The sequence below is a fragment of the Bidens hawaiensis genome, unplaced genomic scaffold, assembly GCF_021521415.1.
Source record: "Bidens hawaiensis isolate Kalapana, Puna unplaced genomic scaffold, B.hawaiensis_p1.1 tig00052387_1, whole genome shotgun sequence".
NCBI lineage: Eukaryota > Viridiplantae > Streptophyta > Magnoliopsida > Asterales > Asteraceae > Bidens > Bidens hawaiensis.
Window position 1 is genome coordinate 15,844 of NW_027499415.1, and position 19,682 is coordinate 35,525.

General features: G+C 34.9%; 1 protein-coding gene and 1 long non-coding RNA gene across 2 annotated transcripts; one reads left to right on the forward strand and one right to left on the reverse strand.

Moving 5' to 3' along the window:
- Positions 1-9,961: 9,961 nt before the first annotated feature.
- Positions 9,962-11,875, reverse strand: LOC143599575 (uncharacterized). The gene is made up of 3 exons (XR_013147322.1): positions 11,827-11,875; positions 11,470-11,535; positions 9,962-10,185 (listed from the first exon to the last, which is right to left on the reverse strand). It is a non-coding gene; the product is annotated as an uncharacterized LOC143599575 (long non-coding RNA).
- A 713-nt stretch (positions 11,876-12,588) lies between these two features.
- On the forward strand, positions 12,589-15,654 carry LOC143599580 (uncharacterized; the record flags this gene model as incomplete). Its single annotated transcript, XM_077077493.1, has 4 exons — positions 12,589-12,648; positions 12,780-13,016; positions 14,587-15,087; positions 15,494-15,654. Coding segments are annotated over exons 2-4 (891 nt in total), but the record flags the coding sequence as incomplete, so codon positions are not given.
- Positions 15,655-19,682: the final 4,028 nt, after the last annotated feature.

A 19,682-nucleotide genomic window follows, 5' to 3' on the forward strand; every position in this document is an offset into this window, starting at 1 on the left:
GCTTGTGGGGTTTCTTTAAATTCTTCGTTTCGACGATTGAGTCTTTTTGAGGTTAAATTTGTACATAAATCCTTTGGTATAATTTTTGCACAAATTTAGGGGGGAGAAAATTAAAAAATTCAAAAGGAGTGTGTGTGTGTGTGTGTCTTATAAACTTAAAAAATAAAAAATATATATTTACACATTCGCTTAACACTACGTCGGTTACTCAAGTTTGTGGGACATATACTTGTATATGTTTGGTCCTTTCATCTACTTGTAGACATATGGGATAACCATTCACCTAAATACTTAAAGCAACTGGGGCTATTGTGGTGTGTTTTGTTTTAATTCCTTTGCTTAAAATTATATCGGTTACTCAAAGTTCAAGGGACATGTATTTTCATATGTGTTTGGTCCTGTTATCTACCTGTAGACATACGGGATAGCCATTTACCTTATAACCGAAAGTGACTGGGGCGACTGAACTTAAAGAATTGTCTTCTATAACTATACTGGGAAGTGATATGATTATTCAGTTGAGAGCTTTTTAGAAGCTTAAAATATTTTCAAATAAAAATTGATCCAACCTTTGGAAAATGATAGTAAAATTGATTTTGTGTGCCTACGTGTGAAGTTACTAGGCTTAAAAGGCTTTAAACAGTCATTGATTTGCATGGTAGCTTTCCATGACACGTAAAAGTTGAAGTGATATAAACAAAATCTGTTAAACTTACTATGGAGAGTCATTTTGAAGAATTGTGCATATCTCCAGATATATCTCTCCGAATGATAGGCAGAAAAGTAATTACCCAGTCATACACGAGCCCGTTAGTGTCTTGATCTACAAAAATATTATGCCTTTGACATATATACATAAAAAATAAAATAAAATAAAAATTGTATATATAATATTGTGTTACTAAATTTCGTTTTTCAAAAGCTTAAAGGATCAAACTAGAACTACAAGGGTGGGGCATTCAAATAAGTGCTAAACATTCTGAATGTAAGGCATGTAAGTCCGGATGGCTTGTAAGTCCAACGTTCAACCTTAAAGCTTAAACATTTTTTGTTTATATAAAGAAAATCTTTTGATCAAGCACTAGGGGGTTGGAGTTAAATTGTGATGATCTGGGGAAAACCAAATACGCTTTGAGAAGAGATAGGAGGCATTACAGGTCCATAAGTGATGTCCATATAAGATTTATGCCTAATTGAATATAACTTGTATTACTGATGTAATGAAAATCATGCTAAGTTCACTATAACTGCTATCAACCTGTCTCTCTATGTCGTAATAATATTGAACATGAATCATTGTGAAAGCATCTCAATCAATATGATTCCATATTCGGATCTTTTTCTTAAGAGGTTGCATGTTTATCAAAACTGAAATCTGATCCCAAAATTTGCTAAACTACAAGAAGACCGATTGATTAAATTTGTTTTGTGTCATTATTTAGACTCTTATTTTGGTTTTTATCATTATTTGTTATTAATTTTATTCTTACCTCATGATTACTTGTCGAAACGAATGCTATAAGAGATAGTTTTTGAAACCATGGTTCAAGCTCATGTTTGGGTTTGAAAAATTGTTCTCGGCCCATGTCTTGGTGACCTAGAAAAGGTTTTGATGAAGGAAACTTGATTTTGATGGTTTGGCCCAAATACTACACATGTTTTCGGCCCATCAGGGTTCTCGACCCAGAAATCTTTTGAAGTTTAAAAGTCATTCACCTGCATTATTGATCTTATTATCCTAGATCTCAGATTATCAAATTCTCTCTAGCCGAAAACCTTAAGCCTCTAAGTCATTCATATTTATTTTCATCAAAATCTTACGTGATCATCAAATAGTCAATAAATTATAGGTAATTGAAATCTTGAGAAAAAGGGTTCTCGGGTCACTGTTGAATGTTCTCTGGACGGAACAAACAGTTGGGATTCATTAGATAATTGAGCTATGAAACTTGTTTAAAAAAAAAATTATTATGTTTGTGTGTTGCATGTTTGATGTGTTATGAGTTTTCTTTGAGTTGCAGGTTTCACGGATAATGGTGTTTTCAGAGATCTCGATTTAGGGTTCTCGGGGAGGTTAGACCAAAAATCATTGGTCAAACAGAGAACCCTTAAAAGATCTTCAGAAATATCAAGGGTTCTAGGTCAAACTTTGACCGAGAACCAACTCTGATTGACCGAGAACTCATGTTCTCGGTTATACAGGACCATTCATGATCAATGTTGAACAGAGAACCTATTACTTGGACCGAATACTCCGTTTATTGACAGAAAACTCAGTTTATGGACCGAAAACCACCTACTTATCAATTAAAAATTGACATTAATTTACAAATAAGGACTAATATTATCTAAATTTGCATTTTTTGTCCCTTTTCTTTGACCAAGTTGTCAATTATTTTTATAATACTGAGTGATTATCCAGTTAAGTGAATACACTATTAACTTGACTCGTTTGTTGCAGCCATGGCTGATCAAGCACCATTGAAAATTATGGATACTCATAACATTGTTGGATGTTTATATGTTCTACCTCTTGTACACAAGGAATTCAAGTCCATGATAGTGAGGCTCAACACATGCAGGATTTCTCATGTTATATGAGAAACGCATATCATTTGCAAGAAGATGGTGACAGAGTTTTGGAATAATGATTCCACTAACCATAGGGGTGCTGGGGGAGCTGTGACAATAGACTCAATGATCCAGAAAAAGTCTGTTGTCATCTCAGAGGCTATTATCCGTGAGGTTCTGTTGTTTGGTGATCAACCCGACTACCCAACAGAATACCCCACTGATGTTGTTGCTGAAGTAGCTCTGAGAATGGGATATGAAGGATCCTACCCTCTCGCCATCAAGAAGCTATTATATCCCTACTGGAAGTTTTTGATTCACATATTCTTCATATGTGTCTCAGGATGAAAGGGGGGTTCATATGAGATCAGCCACATTCAGATGTCGGCTGTGGTTGCTTTGATCATGGACTGGAACTATAACTATTCCAAGTTTGTGTTCAATGAGATAATGAGAAACCTCAAGGGAAAGAAGAAAGAGATGTTCGTGATGTACCCGAGGTTTCTACAGATGATATTCGACTCTCAATATCCTGACCTCGTCAAATCTGTAGAAACACTCGATTTGAAAGCTATGGGCCTAACACATTTGGGTTGATGAAGCAGTCACGTAAAAGGGCCAAAGTTGTATACAAAGGACTTCACAAACTAGTCAAATTTGGAAGATTTGGTGAAACTGAGGCTGTCCCTGCTAATGCCAGTGCCTCGATTGCTGATGAGCATGCGACACCTGCTTAGAGGTTCACTGCAGCATATGAGACTATTTCTGACGATGATGAGCAAGATAGTTCTCCATCACAACATATGGAGATTGAGCATCAGGAAGAAGAAACTGTACCTGCTGCTGATCAGTTGAAAGACTTTGAGATATTTAAAGATCAGCTCCAATCGACTGCATTGAAGCCTCCTCAATCAGTCACTGCGACACAAGATGAAGATCTTCAAGACGAACCAGCCACCGATCTCATTCCAAGCAAAAGGAGAAATAAAGATCCGAGACCGGGTGTACTGGTTACAGAAACTACACCAACAAGGCAACAAAAGGAACCTAAGCATGAAACTACTGAAGCTCAAGTTGATACAAGTATGTCTACAGCTGAACATCGAACTCAAAACTAGATTTTTGATGATATTTCTCATGAGTTCGAGTTTGAAGCAAATACTCAGTCCACAGTCGAGCCATCGGGATCGTCTGACCCGATTGGTCAATAAATTTCAAGAGTCGTTGACAAGATTGCCCACATTCTGGCGATGCAAGACAAGTTTTGCAAAACAAGGGCAAGGGGAACACTCTTGATGCTGAACCTGTTGTTGTAAAGTCCTTACAACGACGAATCTTTGAACATGAACAAGAATCAGTTGTGAAGGATGTAAGAATTCAAGAACTTCAAGCAAGCAACTCTGATAAATATTTAAAGATCATGGAACTTCAAGCCAATATGGGTGGCCTCACCGCTATGTACTTAGACCTCCAGCAAAAGCTTATTCGGAAATTTGGAGATGAATTTAAAAGCGGTGAACACATTGTTGATAAGCCAACCGTTGATAGTCAAAGTGGTGGTTCCAGTGCGTGTCCTTCTTCAAATATAGATGCTTCGGAGGCACTGGAAAAACATCTTTCCACCCCTCCAAAGACTGCCGAACAAAGTGCGAGGAATACAAAAGAAGATTATGATCATGACGAATTCGAATAAGAATTTGGAGTCTTCCGATCACCCTGATAAATTCATCAATGAATTCCAAAAGGGATTTTCTGACAAGTATGGTGATCGGTCAGGCATTGTATCGCGGGGATATGATGTTGATAAAGCTATGTGGTGGGTGAAAAGAAGGTCTGGCAACACGGAGTACTACAAGAAGATGAAAGACTTTGGATGATGGACGAAAGTTGATCTGAGTGACTTGATCAACGTTCCTTTTTACAACCCCAACAACGAAAAATCGGCAATTGAATTCTGGAACTTTTTGATGAGTCAAGTTGATCGAGGGTTCCCCAATATGACCACAGCAGAATCATTCTTAAAGAAAGCCAAAAGGGTATGAGATCCGAAGACAGGGAAAACAATGGTCAATGTAATGTGGCCGGCAACAAAAAGGCAAGTCACATTCCGCTTTCTACTAGAATTCATGACGGTGCTTTGGATGAGATGAAGTTCTGGACGTATGACAGTCATACAGCAACTGTCGTCATTTGTCTACGAAAGGTCAGTTTCGATTTGACTTATTGAAGTTTGGTGAGAAAGATATCAAGACTCTTAGCAACATTCAGATCATGGCTGAACCAGTGTACGAGCATGCTTCTAAAGAGTATACAAGAATGGTTGGATCGATTATTCTCTCAGGTTTATGGGCTGGTGCTTATAAAGAGACAGACGCAAATATTCTTGAGCACGATTAATGTTGAAGATACAAACCAAGGGGGAGATTGTTGGTCTAGTATTGATGTGGTTTGTACTTAGTTTAGGCTTACATTGTAAACCGAGATCACATGGATCTCGGTGGCCTTTTGTTTAGTATTGGGCTTGTATGTAATCTCTATATAAACCATTTAACTAGGTTTGGTATAGAGCTAGCGGTGTGAGACGTAAGAAACATATATCGGTGGTTTTGTGTAACCTATTGTGATTAAGCACTAGACATTCAATATGCGTGTGTTTTGAAGCATATTCATTGTGTTCACGTTGAGTTTGTTTACTTAATATTGAATCATCTCGTGTTAGTTTCCGCATAATCACGAGATGTGTGATATCACATTGAAAGATCTATTCTAGGACTTACAATATTGCTGATTTTCTAGATGGTTTTGTCAAGGTTCCTGGTTGTTCTTGAAAATTTTGTTGTTGATACTGACCCCCATATTCATAAAAAAACTTCTCTTCATCGTCATAATCAAACCCAACATCATCCCCAATATTCCATTCTTCGACTCGTATATTAGTTTGGTCAACCCTTGGTCTTTCTTCCCCGAACTCTGCTAGCCTCTAACGGTTTAGTGAGGCTGATCTAACTGACAGATTGTCATCAAAGTTCAATTTTCTTCTCTAGTTACGGTTACCCCCTCTACGGTTTAACTGGTTTCGGTTACGATTAGCATTCTGGTTTCGGTTAGGTGGTTGGTTGTTTTGAGGAATAGGTTGATCTTGGTTTAGTGGTTGATTTTGGTTATCGGGTTGGTAGTTATTCGGGTTTCGGTTATTTCGGTTACTCATGTCTTCTGTTTTTGGTTTTGAGGTTATGGCTTCTGGTTTTTGGTTTAATTTGGGTTTCTGAGCTGTTCGGTTTCTCTTTGCTGTTTTCTCAATTTCTAGATCAAACTGTAGCGGCTCTTTGTCGCGGGAATATCGTGTCTACATTAACTTGTAAGAGCACCTGCATAGACAAAAGACTAACACCCCGCGTAAAACCAATGAAGAAATAATAAAAACAAAAACTAAATATTAAGCTAAACTAGCACTTTACGCGTTGAGTCCCCGGCAATGGCGCCATTTTGACGTAGATGTCGTGCTTTAATCAAAAACAATTATTTTATTAACTTAAATACCTATAACTAGTTTGGGTAAGTAAGGTCGTCTCCACATGGAGTTAGTGGAAAGTGCAAGTAAAATTCATAATTATTAGTTATTATATTGGGCGGACAAGCGATGTCAAGCAGTTTATAAAAGATGATTTAATAACACACGATTACTTTGAATGAACAATAAAAAATAATGAGAAAACGATTCACTTCAGGTTCAAGTAATGCGATGACCGACTAATCACAGATTCAGATAAATTAATTGCACAGTAATTGCTAGACCTAATACTTGGGTTGTGATGACAAACGATATTCTAACCGAATAGTTGACACAACTGAACCCCGGTTTACCCAGTTACCAGTTTAATGTATGAAAATCAAGTATAAGCAATAACTAACAATTATTGGTTCAATTACACGAGAGCTAACCTTAAGTGTTGATAAACACAACCATAAAAGTGATGCAAAGTTTGATAGTCAAAAACACAAATTGTTTAAACAATCAATTGATAAATCAAACAAGATCAAATAGCAATACTCAAACAAGTTCTTAATCATTGAAGCACATAGAATGTGATCAAACTTAGTTTACACAAAACCCTACACTTGAAATGATCACGAGGGGATTAGCCTTGCCTCTACGTCATGAAAACCAAAAACATCCAAGAGTTTTTAGTGAGAAAGATTCCTTGTTGTAATGTGTAAAAACCTCCTGCCGTCTCCAAAAATATATTCCTTTGTGCGTTCCCCCTTGCCCTGCTAACATCATCATCATTGTACTCAGTATATCCCACCAATAGCAAAGCTATGATAGGTCTGAGGGGGTAAGATGTAGACAGCATTACCTCTACCCTTTAAGAATAGATAGGTTGCTTCCGGTGAGACCCCCGGCTCGATAGTAGTTTTGGATCAAGCCTTGGACATAAAGCACATAACACTCAACCATTGGGACACCGCCGATTGGTGCATGTACCCATGTCTTTCGGCTATCAACGTCACCACATGATGCCTGATCAACCTTCCGTCACTTTTAACATTATTTTCACGAGATTAGTACAATAACGTCAAAATTAGTGCAATTTCACTTTTGCCCACCGAGAGTTCACACATATATACATTATATGCGCGCACCGCGTCATATACCCTACTAACATCCTCCTGCCAATTATTCCTCTCGTGGCTATGATTTGTTTATTCACATGGGCTCGTATTCCTTCTACTCTAATTTCTATATGACCCAATTATTAAAAGAATTAAGAACGTGGGCAAATTGGTTGTAGTCCACGTCAAAGAATTTTCTTCCATGTGACATCAACAAGCTCCAATTTCCTAGGTTTGAATCTATGTGGCAAAGAAATGAATTTGGGTGACAAACTTTCCTTGTTGTGGAGCAAGTTTGTGGAGGTTGGGTTTGTGAATGCAAACTTGCAACAAACTTACAATGTTGCATGTTTGTGGGGCCACATCCTTTCTCCCTCTCACATGCATATATACATATATTATATATACAAGTATAATATATTTTAATAGGTTTGTTGTTGTAGAAAGAGTTAGGGTTTTTGAGAAAAGTTTGGAATAAGATGTGACCATTATGTGGCGGTTTGTGGATGTCGTCGTTGATGCTCTAACCATACGTACACATACATATACCACGGGTCCACACCACATGTATGCGTTCACATCTTCATTTTCTTATTTCTGTTATTCCACACACATAAGTTTTCAGGATGAACTTTTATTCTTCACTCTCCAAGCAATCTAACAGACTCTTGTTATATATTCTCCATTTTAACCTGAAACATAAAACAAGCTCAAAGTAAACTTTCTTCATACATAGTTAGAGTTAAAAACTAATAATTAGATATATTTAACACATGCTTTTCAACCGCTCATCACTTAACCGGTAACTGGTCGTTGGGTTTGGAGTGAACTGATAGTATTATGCCTTAGCATCTCGTGAAACTAAAACTTAGAGGACTAATAGCTCAGTGAATGATAATTACTCTTCAAAGAGGGGTATCTTTTAGTGAGTAATAATTTGAAGATTATATTCTGGAAAGTGTTATTCTAGAGAGAGAGTAGGAGAATATAGTGAGAGTGGAAGAGTAGGAATGAAAAGAGATTGTAGAGGAAATGTGATCACACCATATGTGGGGGTCTCCTTTTATAGGTGGTGTGGGGGTTTCCCTGGGGAAGCTTAAGCTTCCATAAGAGGAATGAGTTAACTTCTCCTTTTAGCTTACTCAGACAAGTCGTCCTTTTTATGTAACTTGTAGTATGCAAGGAGACATAGTTGTTTTTCTTTAGACTTCAGCTTTATGTCAAATCTGAGATGTCAGACTTTAACTTTATGTTACATTAGAGGTGACAGACTGAGGGTTATTGTAGCAAGGAGCTTCCCTTGCCAGGTCAGTTATGGTGGTGAAGCTTCAAGCTTTCCAGCTTAGCAGCTGGAGCTTGTGGCTTCTTAGTTTTTGGGCTTCTTTAGCTTATGAGTGAATAGGGTAGGGGCAAAGCTACATATGATGGTGCGGGTTCACAGGAACCCATTGAGTTTCGAATTAAATATAAAACGTCTATATAAAATATGGAAGTGAACTCATATATATTTTCTGATGAAATGATATGTGGTTTAGTGGTAAACATCTTGTGTTCCTAACGTGAGAAGTCAGGTTCGGATCCCTCTTTCAACATTCATCTTTTATTTTTTTTCGCAATATTTAGGTGGTTAACTTATTAATTAGGGTCACATTCCTAGCCCACATTGTTCAACAATGCTTTTAACTCTCCATCAAACCCCAGCTGAGCCACCCTGATGTTTTTTTTTATCTTTTGATTGGAATATTTTATTTATTAGTTAAAACTAGTTTTAGAACCCGTGTAATACACGGGACACTTCAAATTATAGATATTCAATATAACCTAAACTATAAGTTCATAATGTATGCGGAAAAAAATATCACACCTTTACATCTATCTCTAATGTGTAGATTAGATACGTACCCGTGTATTTACACGGTCGGCCGTATATTGTAAGAAAAAAAATAATAAATGAGAAAAAATCTTTATATAACATTAAGTGATATATTACATAAATAGCATAATGTTACAATTCATAAAATACAACCTGATTATAAATGAATTATATATTTGCATCCAAAAAGATTGATATCCCTAAAGCCATGTGTAGTGGGCGGGAAATAGGGGCGAATTTGGGTGAAATGGGGCGTCAACACCGCCCCCGTGGGCGACAAAAGGGGCGAAAAGGTGGTGGGTAAGGTATATTTCTCGCCTATGCATGATTTGTTTTTATTATTATTTTAATGGTTGTGAGTGTGATATATATATATATATAGGTATTGGATCATTTCAGGAGTTTTTTTACAGCGAGAAGTGCGAGAAGTGAAGGTGTAACTCCATTAATCCCTATTTTTACTTCCTTTTTTATGTGTAGGTGCGTTATGTAGGTGCATATGTATGTGTGTAGGTACGTATGTTTGTATATGTGTATGTATGTTTGTATGTGTGTAGGTACATAGGTTTGAATGTGGCTCGGTACATTTATATGTTTGTAGATTGATTTGAATGTGTAATTAAGACATAAATACAACCAACCTACATATATGTATGTCACATCATATGAAATGGAGTTAAATTAGGGATTAATGGAGTTATACATTCACTTCTCGCACTTCTCGCTGTGATATCACTTTTCGCAAGATCCATCCCCTATATATATATATATATATATATATATATATATATATATATATATAGGGCTACAACACCATTACACCCCAAAAACAAAAACATATTATTTGCCACATGACGCAGAACGCCTCATTTTGTAGCCCCTCCACTACACATAGCCTAATAATATATCACCATTTCAAAAATTAGAAGTATTAGGCTTCAAATTATGTTACAAATCGTTATTCATATAACTCGAACAACTTTGTTGATAGCCCCTCAAAACCTTTCTGTCGCGTAAAAGCACTAACCCCAATCTTCAAGCCAAAACCAGCTCCCGCAGCTTGTTGAGGATTAACATTTGTAAATCGCTTATTCTTTTTCCCCATAACTTGCACTGGTCATATTTCTCTAAAGAAACATGAATGGTTAGTATGCTTAGTTCCAAAATATTGACACTCAAAAGAAAGTAACGGAGCATGCCCACGTCTGCAATTGTTTTGTGTATTCAAAATCTAACTGTTTAAATCTTGACCGGTAATTAAAATCCTAGATTAAAAGCAAAATTCTGATTGTGCCCTTGAAGCCTAAAATGCAACAAATTACCCTGAACAAAAGTGCAACCAACAATCAAGTTTCAAATCAATTAACTAACAACAAATTTGAATTTTATAAATACCCTTGGCGCAAAAGTTCATTTAGCAAGCAATCTTTATATGTTACTAAATCGACTTGAATATGTTGTTTGACATAAACCAACACCAAATCTGCTTGTATAGTAAACCAATGCAATCTGTTATTGATTAGATTTCTGCTATTCATTCCAATTTCTCCTCCCACGAGCATAACCTTGAATTCAAAGCATTTACCTATAAATAGGATACTTAACGATGTATTGTTATGATGTATATTAATTTGGATGTAACTATGTTATGGAGGACCAGTGCTAAGTACTACCACTTGTTATAATGTGTTGTAATCTGTGTAGATAGTTCAGAGTCACTTCAAAGATAGCAATCACCAGTCTTTATGTATTAAGCTACTCTGGCCCTAAACAAAATAGTATAAATATAAGTGACAAAAGAAGCAGATAACATATAGATAAAGAATGCTAATTTGGGAAAATGATGCTTAGCTTACATGAATCACAATTATAGCACTCACATATCAGTTGAGCTATTGTCCACGTTAGAGCTCACTGTATAAAAGCAAATATCATAGTAAGATGCCACAATAATGTACTACTACTACTAATAATAATTTGATAATCACTTTTAGAAATTATATATACAATTAGATAATATAATAAGTTTAAAACATAGCCAAATTCATTACCTCTAGATTACTTTGCATGCTTAATTGCAAAAGAGATGATTAACGGACATAATCTACAATCAAACATTAAGATTAAAAGTTGCAGAACACGTTAGTTTGACAATAGTTTCTATCCAAATTACAAAACCCATGTTGTTTTGAAAACGGGCCAGCTCGACCTATAACATCATTTGTCCATATTTTTATAGTTTTTCTAAATAACCAGTTTTATAATATCACTTAAGCCTATATTCGTAAGAATAATAGTATGATTTTTTAATATTAACAATCCAAAAGGTTGTATGCATATAATATAGGATTTGAGCAACATTTAAACATTACATAAACTACCGGGGTATTGAATATAAAATAAGAAATTACCTTTTACTGGAACTCCAGTTTGTTTCAAGCACTTCTGGGTCCTAAATGCTTCCAATCAGTTGGATACTAAAAATCAATAATTAAAAATAGTTGGTGAAGCTTCTAATAGACAAAGTAAAGAACTTTATCCAGCACTAAATAAATAGAGGTCACATTTAAAACACATAATCAATCGAATCCAATCCAATACGATTATGGGTTTATGGATGTGGCTGAAATCTGATTATGCAGTAACAAATGTTCCACAATTTGGTAGGATATTGCAAAATAGACTTGAAACAACATGAGCATTCGACCCAAGATTAAATGAATCATTATGTTAAGATAATTGATCAATTAGTTATTATTGATCATTACCTAAACACAGAGGAGCTTGAGACAGGAGATTAAAGAACGGCAATTTGGTGGCCTCGAAGCCCTAGAATGAATTGTTTATTTAGAATAATTATCAAATATATAACCCGGATAAATGGGTTTTGACCCAAATCAAACTCCGTATACAAAGGAAATTTGAGCGGGATTTTTCATCACCAGGAGCAGCTTTCACGCTGCCACGTCAGCACCAGTATTTTACTTTATTAGAAGAGTAAGGATTAACCGAAATTTGTTTATTTTGGCTGACCAACCATGATGTTTATTTGTTTATATGTTGAAATTTGTTAACCGAAATTTGTTAAAAAAAATTATTTTATTTAGTGTTTTGACTTTTGATTCGGATATATATATTTTGGTTATTATATCGTATTTTTATTATGTTATAAACCTTAACTAAATCATTGAAACAACCGGAAACTTCGAACTGACCCGAACAACCGAACCAACCCGAATAGTGAACTCACTAATATTGGATCCGCCACTAGATGAGGGTACCCACGTCATCACTATCCAAAGACATCTAAGTGATCCATTGAGATTCGAGGGTATGCTCACAGCTGTCTGAAAATGTAATGTTATCTTATCATTAGTTGGGTAGATATTTCTCCAACTTGATATTGTTGGACGAAAATTTTTCAGATATTTCTCCACCTTGCAATTTTCTATAATTATCTAATAAAATTATCAAGTCTGCAACTCTGCATATATAGGCAGACCCATTCTTATATATCCTATCACGTAAGTGTTCAACTACCCATTCCTGCTTCGCATAATAATTAATACATACAGATTCAGAAATAAAGTGTATGAAATTACTTGCTATAATTATATTTACTAATTAGTTTTATTTACTCAAATACTATAGTTTTTCAATTGCATCTTACTACTAATTCACGTCTAATGATGTGAGCTGAATATGCATGTTTACTGAATAGTCGAAGAAATGGCCTCCTCAAGCACTTCCGTTCTTGTGGAAATGCTGCCGGAGATGCCTTCCCTCAGCCAGCAGAAAATGGTAGTGGAAATGAAGACCGAGAAGGGTTCCCTCAGCAAGCAGAAGGGGGTGATGGAAATGGAGACTGAGAAGCCTCTCTTCAGCCGGCAGACTGGATTTGTGGAAATAAAGACTGAGATGCCACAACTAAACGTACCTAGTGAACGACTGATATCTGGTAAAACGTCGTCACTCTTTACTAAAGCTCGAGGCTCGAAGCTCGGGCTCGTGGCTCGCTCGATAAAAGCTCGAATAAAACTAGCTAAAAACTTGATTTGAAACATTCTGAGTTGAGTTGGCTCATGTTTGTAATCAAGCTCGGCTCGACCTAGGCTCGGCTCGTTGGCTCGAATTAAATCTCGTTTAGCTTCAAAATCAAGCTAGATCCTTAACTGAGATGCCTCATTTAATTTCAAGCCAGAGCTCGAAACCACCCTGGCTCGACTCGAGCTCGACTCGTGAACAGCCCTACTCTTTAGAGCATAGACTCGGGGGGTCCTAATGGGATGCCTTATGTGCACAAAATACTTTTTTTTCAAATAAGAATAGTATTATTTTTATAAAGGTATATTGTTTTATTAATCTCAACTATCATTTTTAGGTCGCTGTCGATCCTAACTAACGAGTTGGTTGTTGACAGTCAACTCTTTAACATATTTTTTTCCAACGGTCCACGACTGACAGAAACCAAACACCATTACTTGCTCACCACTAACCAACAACAACCACTTGAGCATCACCAATTGCATCTGAACACGACCACCTCCAGTAACTGACTCACCACTAACCAACAACCACCACTTGAGCACCACCAATTGAATCCGACAATGGTTCTAGGGTTCCCGCGACCTCAACAATGGTTTTAGGGTTTTGACGACCTCAACTAACGGCGTTAGAATAATGTTAGTTGTGGACCGTTGGAAACATATATGATAAAAGTTGGGATCGTTATCAACCAATTCGTTAGTTATGACTGACAACGACCAAAAGTTAATAGTTGGGATTAATAAAACCTATACACCTTTTATAAATAATAAACTTATTAGACCTAGTTGTCTAAAATTAACTACTCTATTTGATCAGAAAATGTTATAAAACTTTGAATAAAGTATTAGTTTCTTATTTAAGGATTTTATTAAATATAACCGATAATTATAAGACTATATGTTGTGGGCTAACTAGAAGACATTAACTAACCAACCTCGCGTAGGTTAGAAGTCATTAATTAACCAACCCAATAACTAATGTGTTGTGCAGTTAATTAATAAAGAATAAAATAGTTTGATTGGTGCATTAAATGTGAACCCCACCTGAATTAGCCCTCTTGGGTTAGCACTACCGAGTAAGGGGAAAACCCCTTTGTTTGAAGCAGTGTAGTGTTTGGGAGTTTACTATCCATGTGCCCCTAAAAGATGATCCAAGTATAGTGACATCACCAGTAACTTTGGGTAATGGCTTGTTACAAACCAAAACCATTGCAAGATATGGGACTTATCTCACATCAGTTGTATGGGCAATTGATATGAGTTTATAAGTTAAATGAGTTTCCTCACATATTAGACTAGCCTTTTGAGTTGAGTTGCTATGTTTGACTTCTAACATCTACTCAATCATCAATACTTAGTACACACTTTTAACCAACGCTTTATCACCCACTTCCCAAGCATTAGTTGTACCCAAATAATAAAAAAGTGAAAGAAATGTAATTGACCGCCTACTAAATTAAGTTTGGTTATGAAACATTGAAGGAAATAGAGACGAGTACCTCAATGTTTGCTTACCTTTATATAAAGCATCATTAAAAGGTAACTGGAAAACTGTTGAGGAAAGAATAGACGAGGCACTAGATATACCATGGTGTAGTATCACTGAGAACTGTGAAACGTTACTTCACGTAGCAGCATCTGCTAAAAGCACCAAGTCAACAGTGAAATTTGTTAGAAAGCTAGTGTCTAGGATGAAAAGTGAAGACCTGCTACTTCAGAATCGAAGTGGCAATACCGCCCTGTGTTTAGCCGCAGCAGGAGGTGATGTAAGTATTGCTGAGATTTTAGTAAATAAAAACCGAAAGCTACTGGATATTCCTGGTAGTCAAAATTTGTTGCCACTACATATAGCTTCTTTATATGGAAAGTACGACATGGTGAAATATCTCCCTAAAGAGTCAGACACAATGAGGAATGATGAGATTTGGACAGATCAGAGTCGTGGTTTGGTTCTCTTGCAATGTGTAGAAGCTGATTTCTATGGTACGAACATATAGTAGTTCAACTTAATTCTTGCAACGTGGATGTCATGTTGTGGGTTATTGTTATTGTTATTGTTATTGTTATTGTTATTGTTATTGTTATTGTTACGTTCCATTTTCAAAGATACTAGATACATGATTAAAATAACAGAATGTAGCGGATGATTAGTATCTAGAAAGTAGATCAGTAACCAAGTAGTTTCACAATTTGAGTTCAGTAATTCGAATGCTATTCAAGTTCATTTTTGTGCTGCATCCCACGCTGGCTTTTCACTATACATGTATGCTCTAGCTTTTGGTTAATTTAGGTTCTAATGGCAGCTCTGTATCCAACATGTGTGGTTTATTGTTGCATTTAAATTAAACATTTTTCCTCACCAAGTGAGTGACGTTTCAATATTTTGTAGATATTGCACTGGATATAGTATTCAGTAGTAGAAAACTCGATCTAACTGGTGGTGTACTTGGAGTTTTGGCTAAAAAGACTAACGCATTCAGAAGAATAGCAAGTCGAGGTAAGCATCTCTGCTCAAGATCGACCATGTGTAGTGGGAGAGTTATGGATAAAGTTATAGCCCACAACTCTCCCTTACGCCGCCCCCCTCAATGTTATGGGTTCAAAGTTATATACATAACTTTGAAGGGTGATGTTTTTTGTGTGTGTGTGTGAGAGAGAGATAGAGAGATAGAGACGGATTGTATCTGATTTTTGCAAAGTTTTTACTACACCCTCTTTTTGCATAAATCTATAACTCTAACCGGACGCTACATGACTCATAACGCTTAGGGGTGGAAAGTTATGCTACACATGATCTTATATCAAGAAACATTAATAAGAATAGTCGTGTCCAAGATGATGTCGCTGATTGCTCCAAAGGAAATGTTCTTTGTGAGATTAATGTTTATTAATCTACTAGGTTAGGTACCCGTGTAAAACACGGGTTAAAAGAAATACAATTTTTTAAAATAATAACAAAATATGAAATACAAGAAATACGTTGAACAATATAAAGATATAATATATGATAGGCTAAATTACACAATATGGAAATAAAAAATTATTGAAAATTCATAAATCTCAAATATGTATTTGTATACAATATTTGTGATTTTAATGGTAAGTTTACCCTTTATATCAAAAATTAGTAGTTTCACTTTGTTTCTATTTTTAACTATATATAATACAACATATAACTAACCATGAATTATAATAAGTTGTCTAATATAAGTTTATCCTCTATATCAAAAACATAATAGGCCTTAGCTTTTATTTATCTTCATTGCAAAACAAACATAAAGTGAAATTTTCTTTATTTGAAATTTGAAATTAATTGTTATCTAAGGGTATAGAATTTTTTAAGAAAAAAAGTGTGAGATCCAATATTACCTTCCAATATGATTCCATCTTCTACAACATGATTACCATATTGTATTTTCACATATAGTTTAGTTTCATTGTATATACCACTTTTCTAGTTAATATTATAAGCATTTCACTTCAACATCAACTTTTGGGACTAACATATGAGTTGACAACCTTAGATTTTGAAGCCACTTAAAATATTAGGAAATAATACTTTCTTGTAACATGTAATTTTATTTATGACAAATACATTTTTAACCAATGGTATATTTTTCATCTTTTGGAAACACAGATAGAAAACGGATGTTAGTTCCTTAAACAAACTAATTTTTTGGTGCGAGTATTACTCGTTTATAAAGAAGTTTATATTTTTGAAATCTCTAAGAATAAAAGGATATACAAAGTCAATTTTTCATCTGATTAGCAGTGTGCTTAAGTCTAAGTGTCTAACATTTATATTACTAAAGTAAGAATTTGCCTTATCCATCTAAAAAACTAAAACATGTAGTCTAGTGTTTGTATATATATATATATATATATATATTGGATTTTAAAGATGATGAACTTAACATAAATGATAAGTTAATTAAATAGTCAAGTAAAAAAAAGTTGTAAATAGATACTCTTTTAAACCAACCCGTGAACCGAAATTATTCTAATCATAGATTATTTTGACATGAGCCATGTTTGATCCTTTAATCGGTTAAAGGAACCGGCTCGTTTACATTAACATAAACACTTAGAAAAAGTAAATAGTGAATTTATCTTATGAAAACAAAACTTGTAATTTAGTAAACAATCATATATATTTAATAAGTTAGTATATTAAAACTTTTGATTTTAAATTATGCTTGCTCTTCATCCAATTATATCATTTTTTATAAAACATTAATATTAATGACCTATTATAATATATTTAAAACCTTAAATTTAGGAATTATTATTCAAAAACATGAAAAACGATTATTTATAAAAGTTTAATATTAATAATTAATACATTATATTTATGTAAAACAAAATAAATATTTGTGTTTGTATTAATTTTTTTAAAACATGAAATAATTATTAAAAAGATAAAATAATAGATTAAAAAAATGAAATATAAAACTATTAATAAGAAAGAGATATATATTTAATATGAGAGAGAAGAGAGAAATTTTTGTAAAAATCACTCTAATATGATAATATGTGGCATTTTTTAAAGACATTTATAGTATAGATTATGTGGCCCTCTCATGATTATTTATCTAAACAAATATCATATGATAATTAATTATTTCATGGACATGGTTACCCTTACTATATAATAGGACCTCTCTCTCTCTTTCTCTCTCTCTCTGAATTGATCATCACGTAGTATCAGAGCTCGTGTTGATCAATTAGTTTCTCTGAGGCACCGAAACGCCGGCAAGGGTTGAGTCCACGTCCCGAAGACGGGCTGGGTACGAAAAGGTGTCCGAAACGTGTTTCCCGAACGAACCCGTTAAATGGGTACGGTCAACAATGATACCAGGCCTTTGGGTATGATTAAAAATCCGTTTTAGACATTTGTGTCAGCAAAGCAGCCATAGAGAGAGAGAGAGATGAAAAAAGTGTATATTTGTTGCATTTCCCATACTTAGATTTGGGTTTTGCAGTGCCGGACTTGCAGGTGTTCTATGAAATATGAAGAAGAAGATAAAAAATGGTCTCCTGTAGGATGGTAATGAAACCCGAACCCGATGGGAAAACTTGAAGCCCGACAAAAATGGGACGGGTTTGGGTTTAGTTTTGAAATTTTTCATGGGTTTGGGATTTCTAAAATACTCGGTTACCCGACCCGATTACCCGATAACTTTAATCTATTTACTCGATTATATACCCGACATAACTTATTATTATTATTATTATTATTATTATTGCTAAATGGATACCTCAGTAGCAAAAATGAAAATCAAACAACATACATAAATTTATATGAAACTTGGTTTGAGAGATTTACGGTAAATATCATTGTTCATTTAATCAATTAGTTATAATTTGTCAAAACCCGATAGATACCCAATGGGTTTTTGGTTGGGCATACCCGACGGGTACCCGAAACCCGACGGGTTTATCCAATATCCGACGAGTAATTACTCGACAAAAACCCGACGGGTTTGGGATGGGTTTTACTAATCGGGTATGGGTTTGGGATTGCCTAAACTCGTCCCAAACCTGACCCATTGTCATCCCTAGTCTCTTGGTAGCTACATTTAGGTTAAACTTGAATTGTGTTTTGGGCCTATGTAAGTGTCCACTTAGCCCAACACAATACTTTTAATTTTTCCTCATCCCTTTTTCAGTTATTAATTTTATCCAACGAGAAAATTTAAAGTGTGTTTTAGGAGATTAATTTTGCTTTATTATTTTTATTTAGTATAAGCAAAATATACTATAAGATGTTTAGATCGTTTTATTTGAACCTTTTTAATTTAATCATATTAGATTATTAATTCATTTAGAGTTAAACTTATTATACAATAGTAAATTTTATATTATTAAATGTGACTCCCCGGTTCAAAACCTCTGGCTCCGCCGTACCTTTGTTTTACCCGTATCTTGGATTTTTTTATTCTTGCCGTTCCTCGTTCCCGTATCCCATTCCCATACCCGTGCTACATAGATTAGTTCTAGTTTCGTGTTCCTTGAATCTTGAACTTAAATAAGAGAACTATGTTTTGAGAAAACCCTAAGAAAAACGGTTTTATTCATCTTGCAAAACTGGGTAGTTGCCCACTTTCATCAATCATCATGTGAAATTTTAACATTTTTCTGACGAGTCCTGTTTTTTCATCAATTAAAACCTGTTTATATCGACCTAAAATTTTATATAATTTTCGAAAGTGTTAAAATTTCGAAATACTCAGAATTATGTGTTATGATTTCGATTCCAGTAGGAAATCAGATTGGTGTTCTTTCAGCAAAACTGGTTAACTTTCGCAAAACATAGTTTTGGGAAATAAGTTAAATTTCACGAAAAAAGATATGCGAAAGTGTTTAACTTTTGCAAAGATGGTTCAGCAAAACTAGTTAAAATCTTGCAAAACTTTACGAAACTATCTAAGATTTTCAAAACTAAGGTCTTTAAGTTCAGTGACCCTTAAATCATAACGAAAGTTTTTTGTCTGCAAAAGTACTAGACCAAAATTTTACATAAACCTAAACGGGTCTCACGCTGACACGGGGTTTTACTATTAACTAGTTGTTTTGTT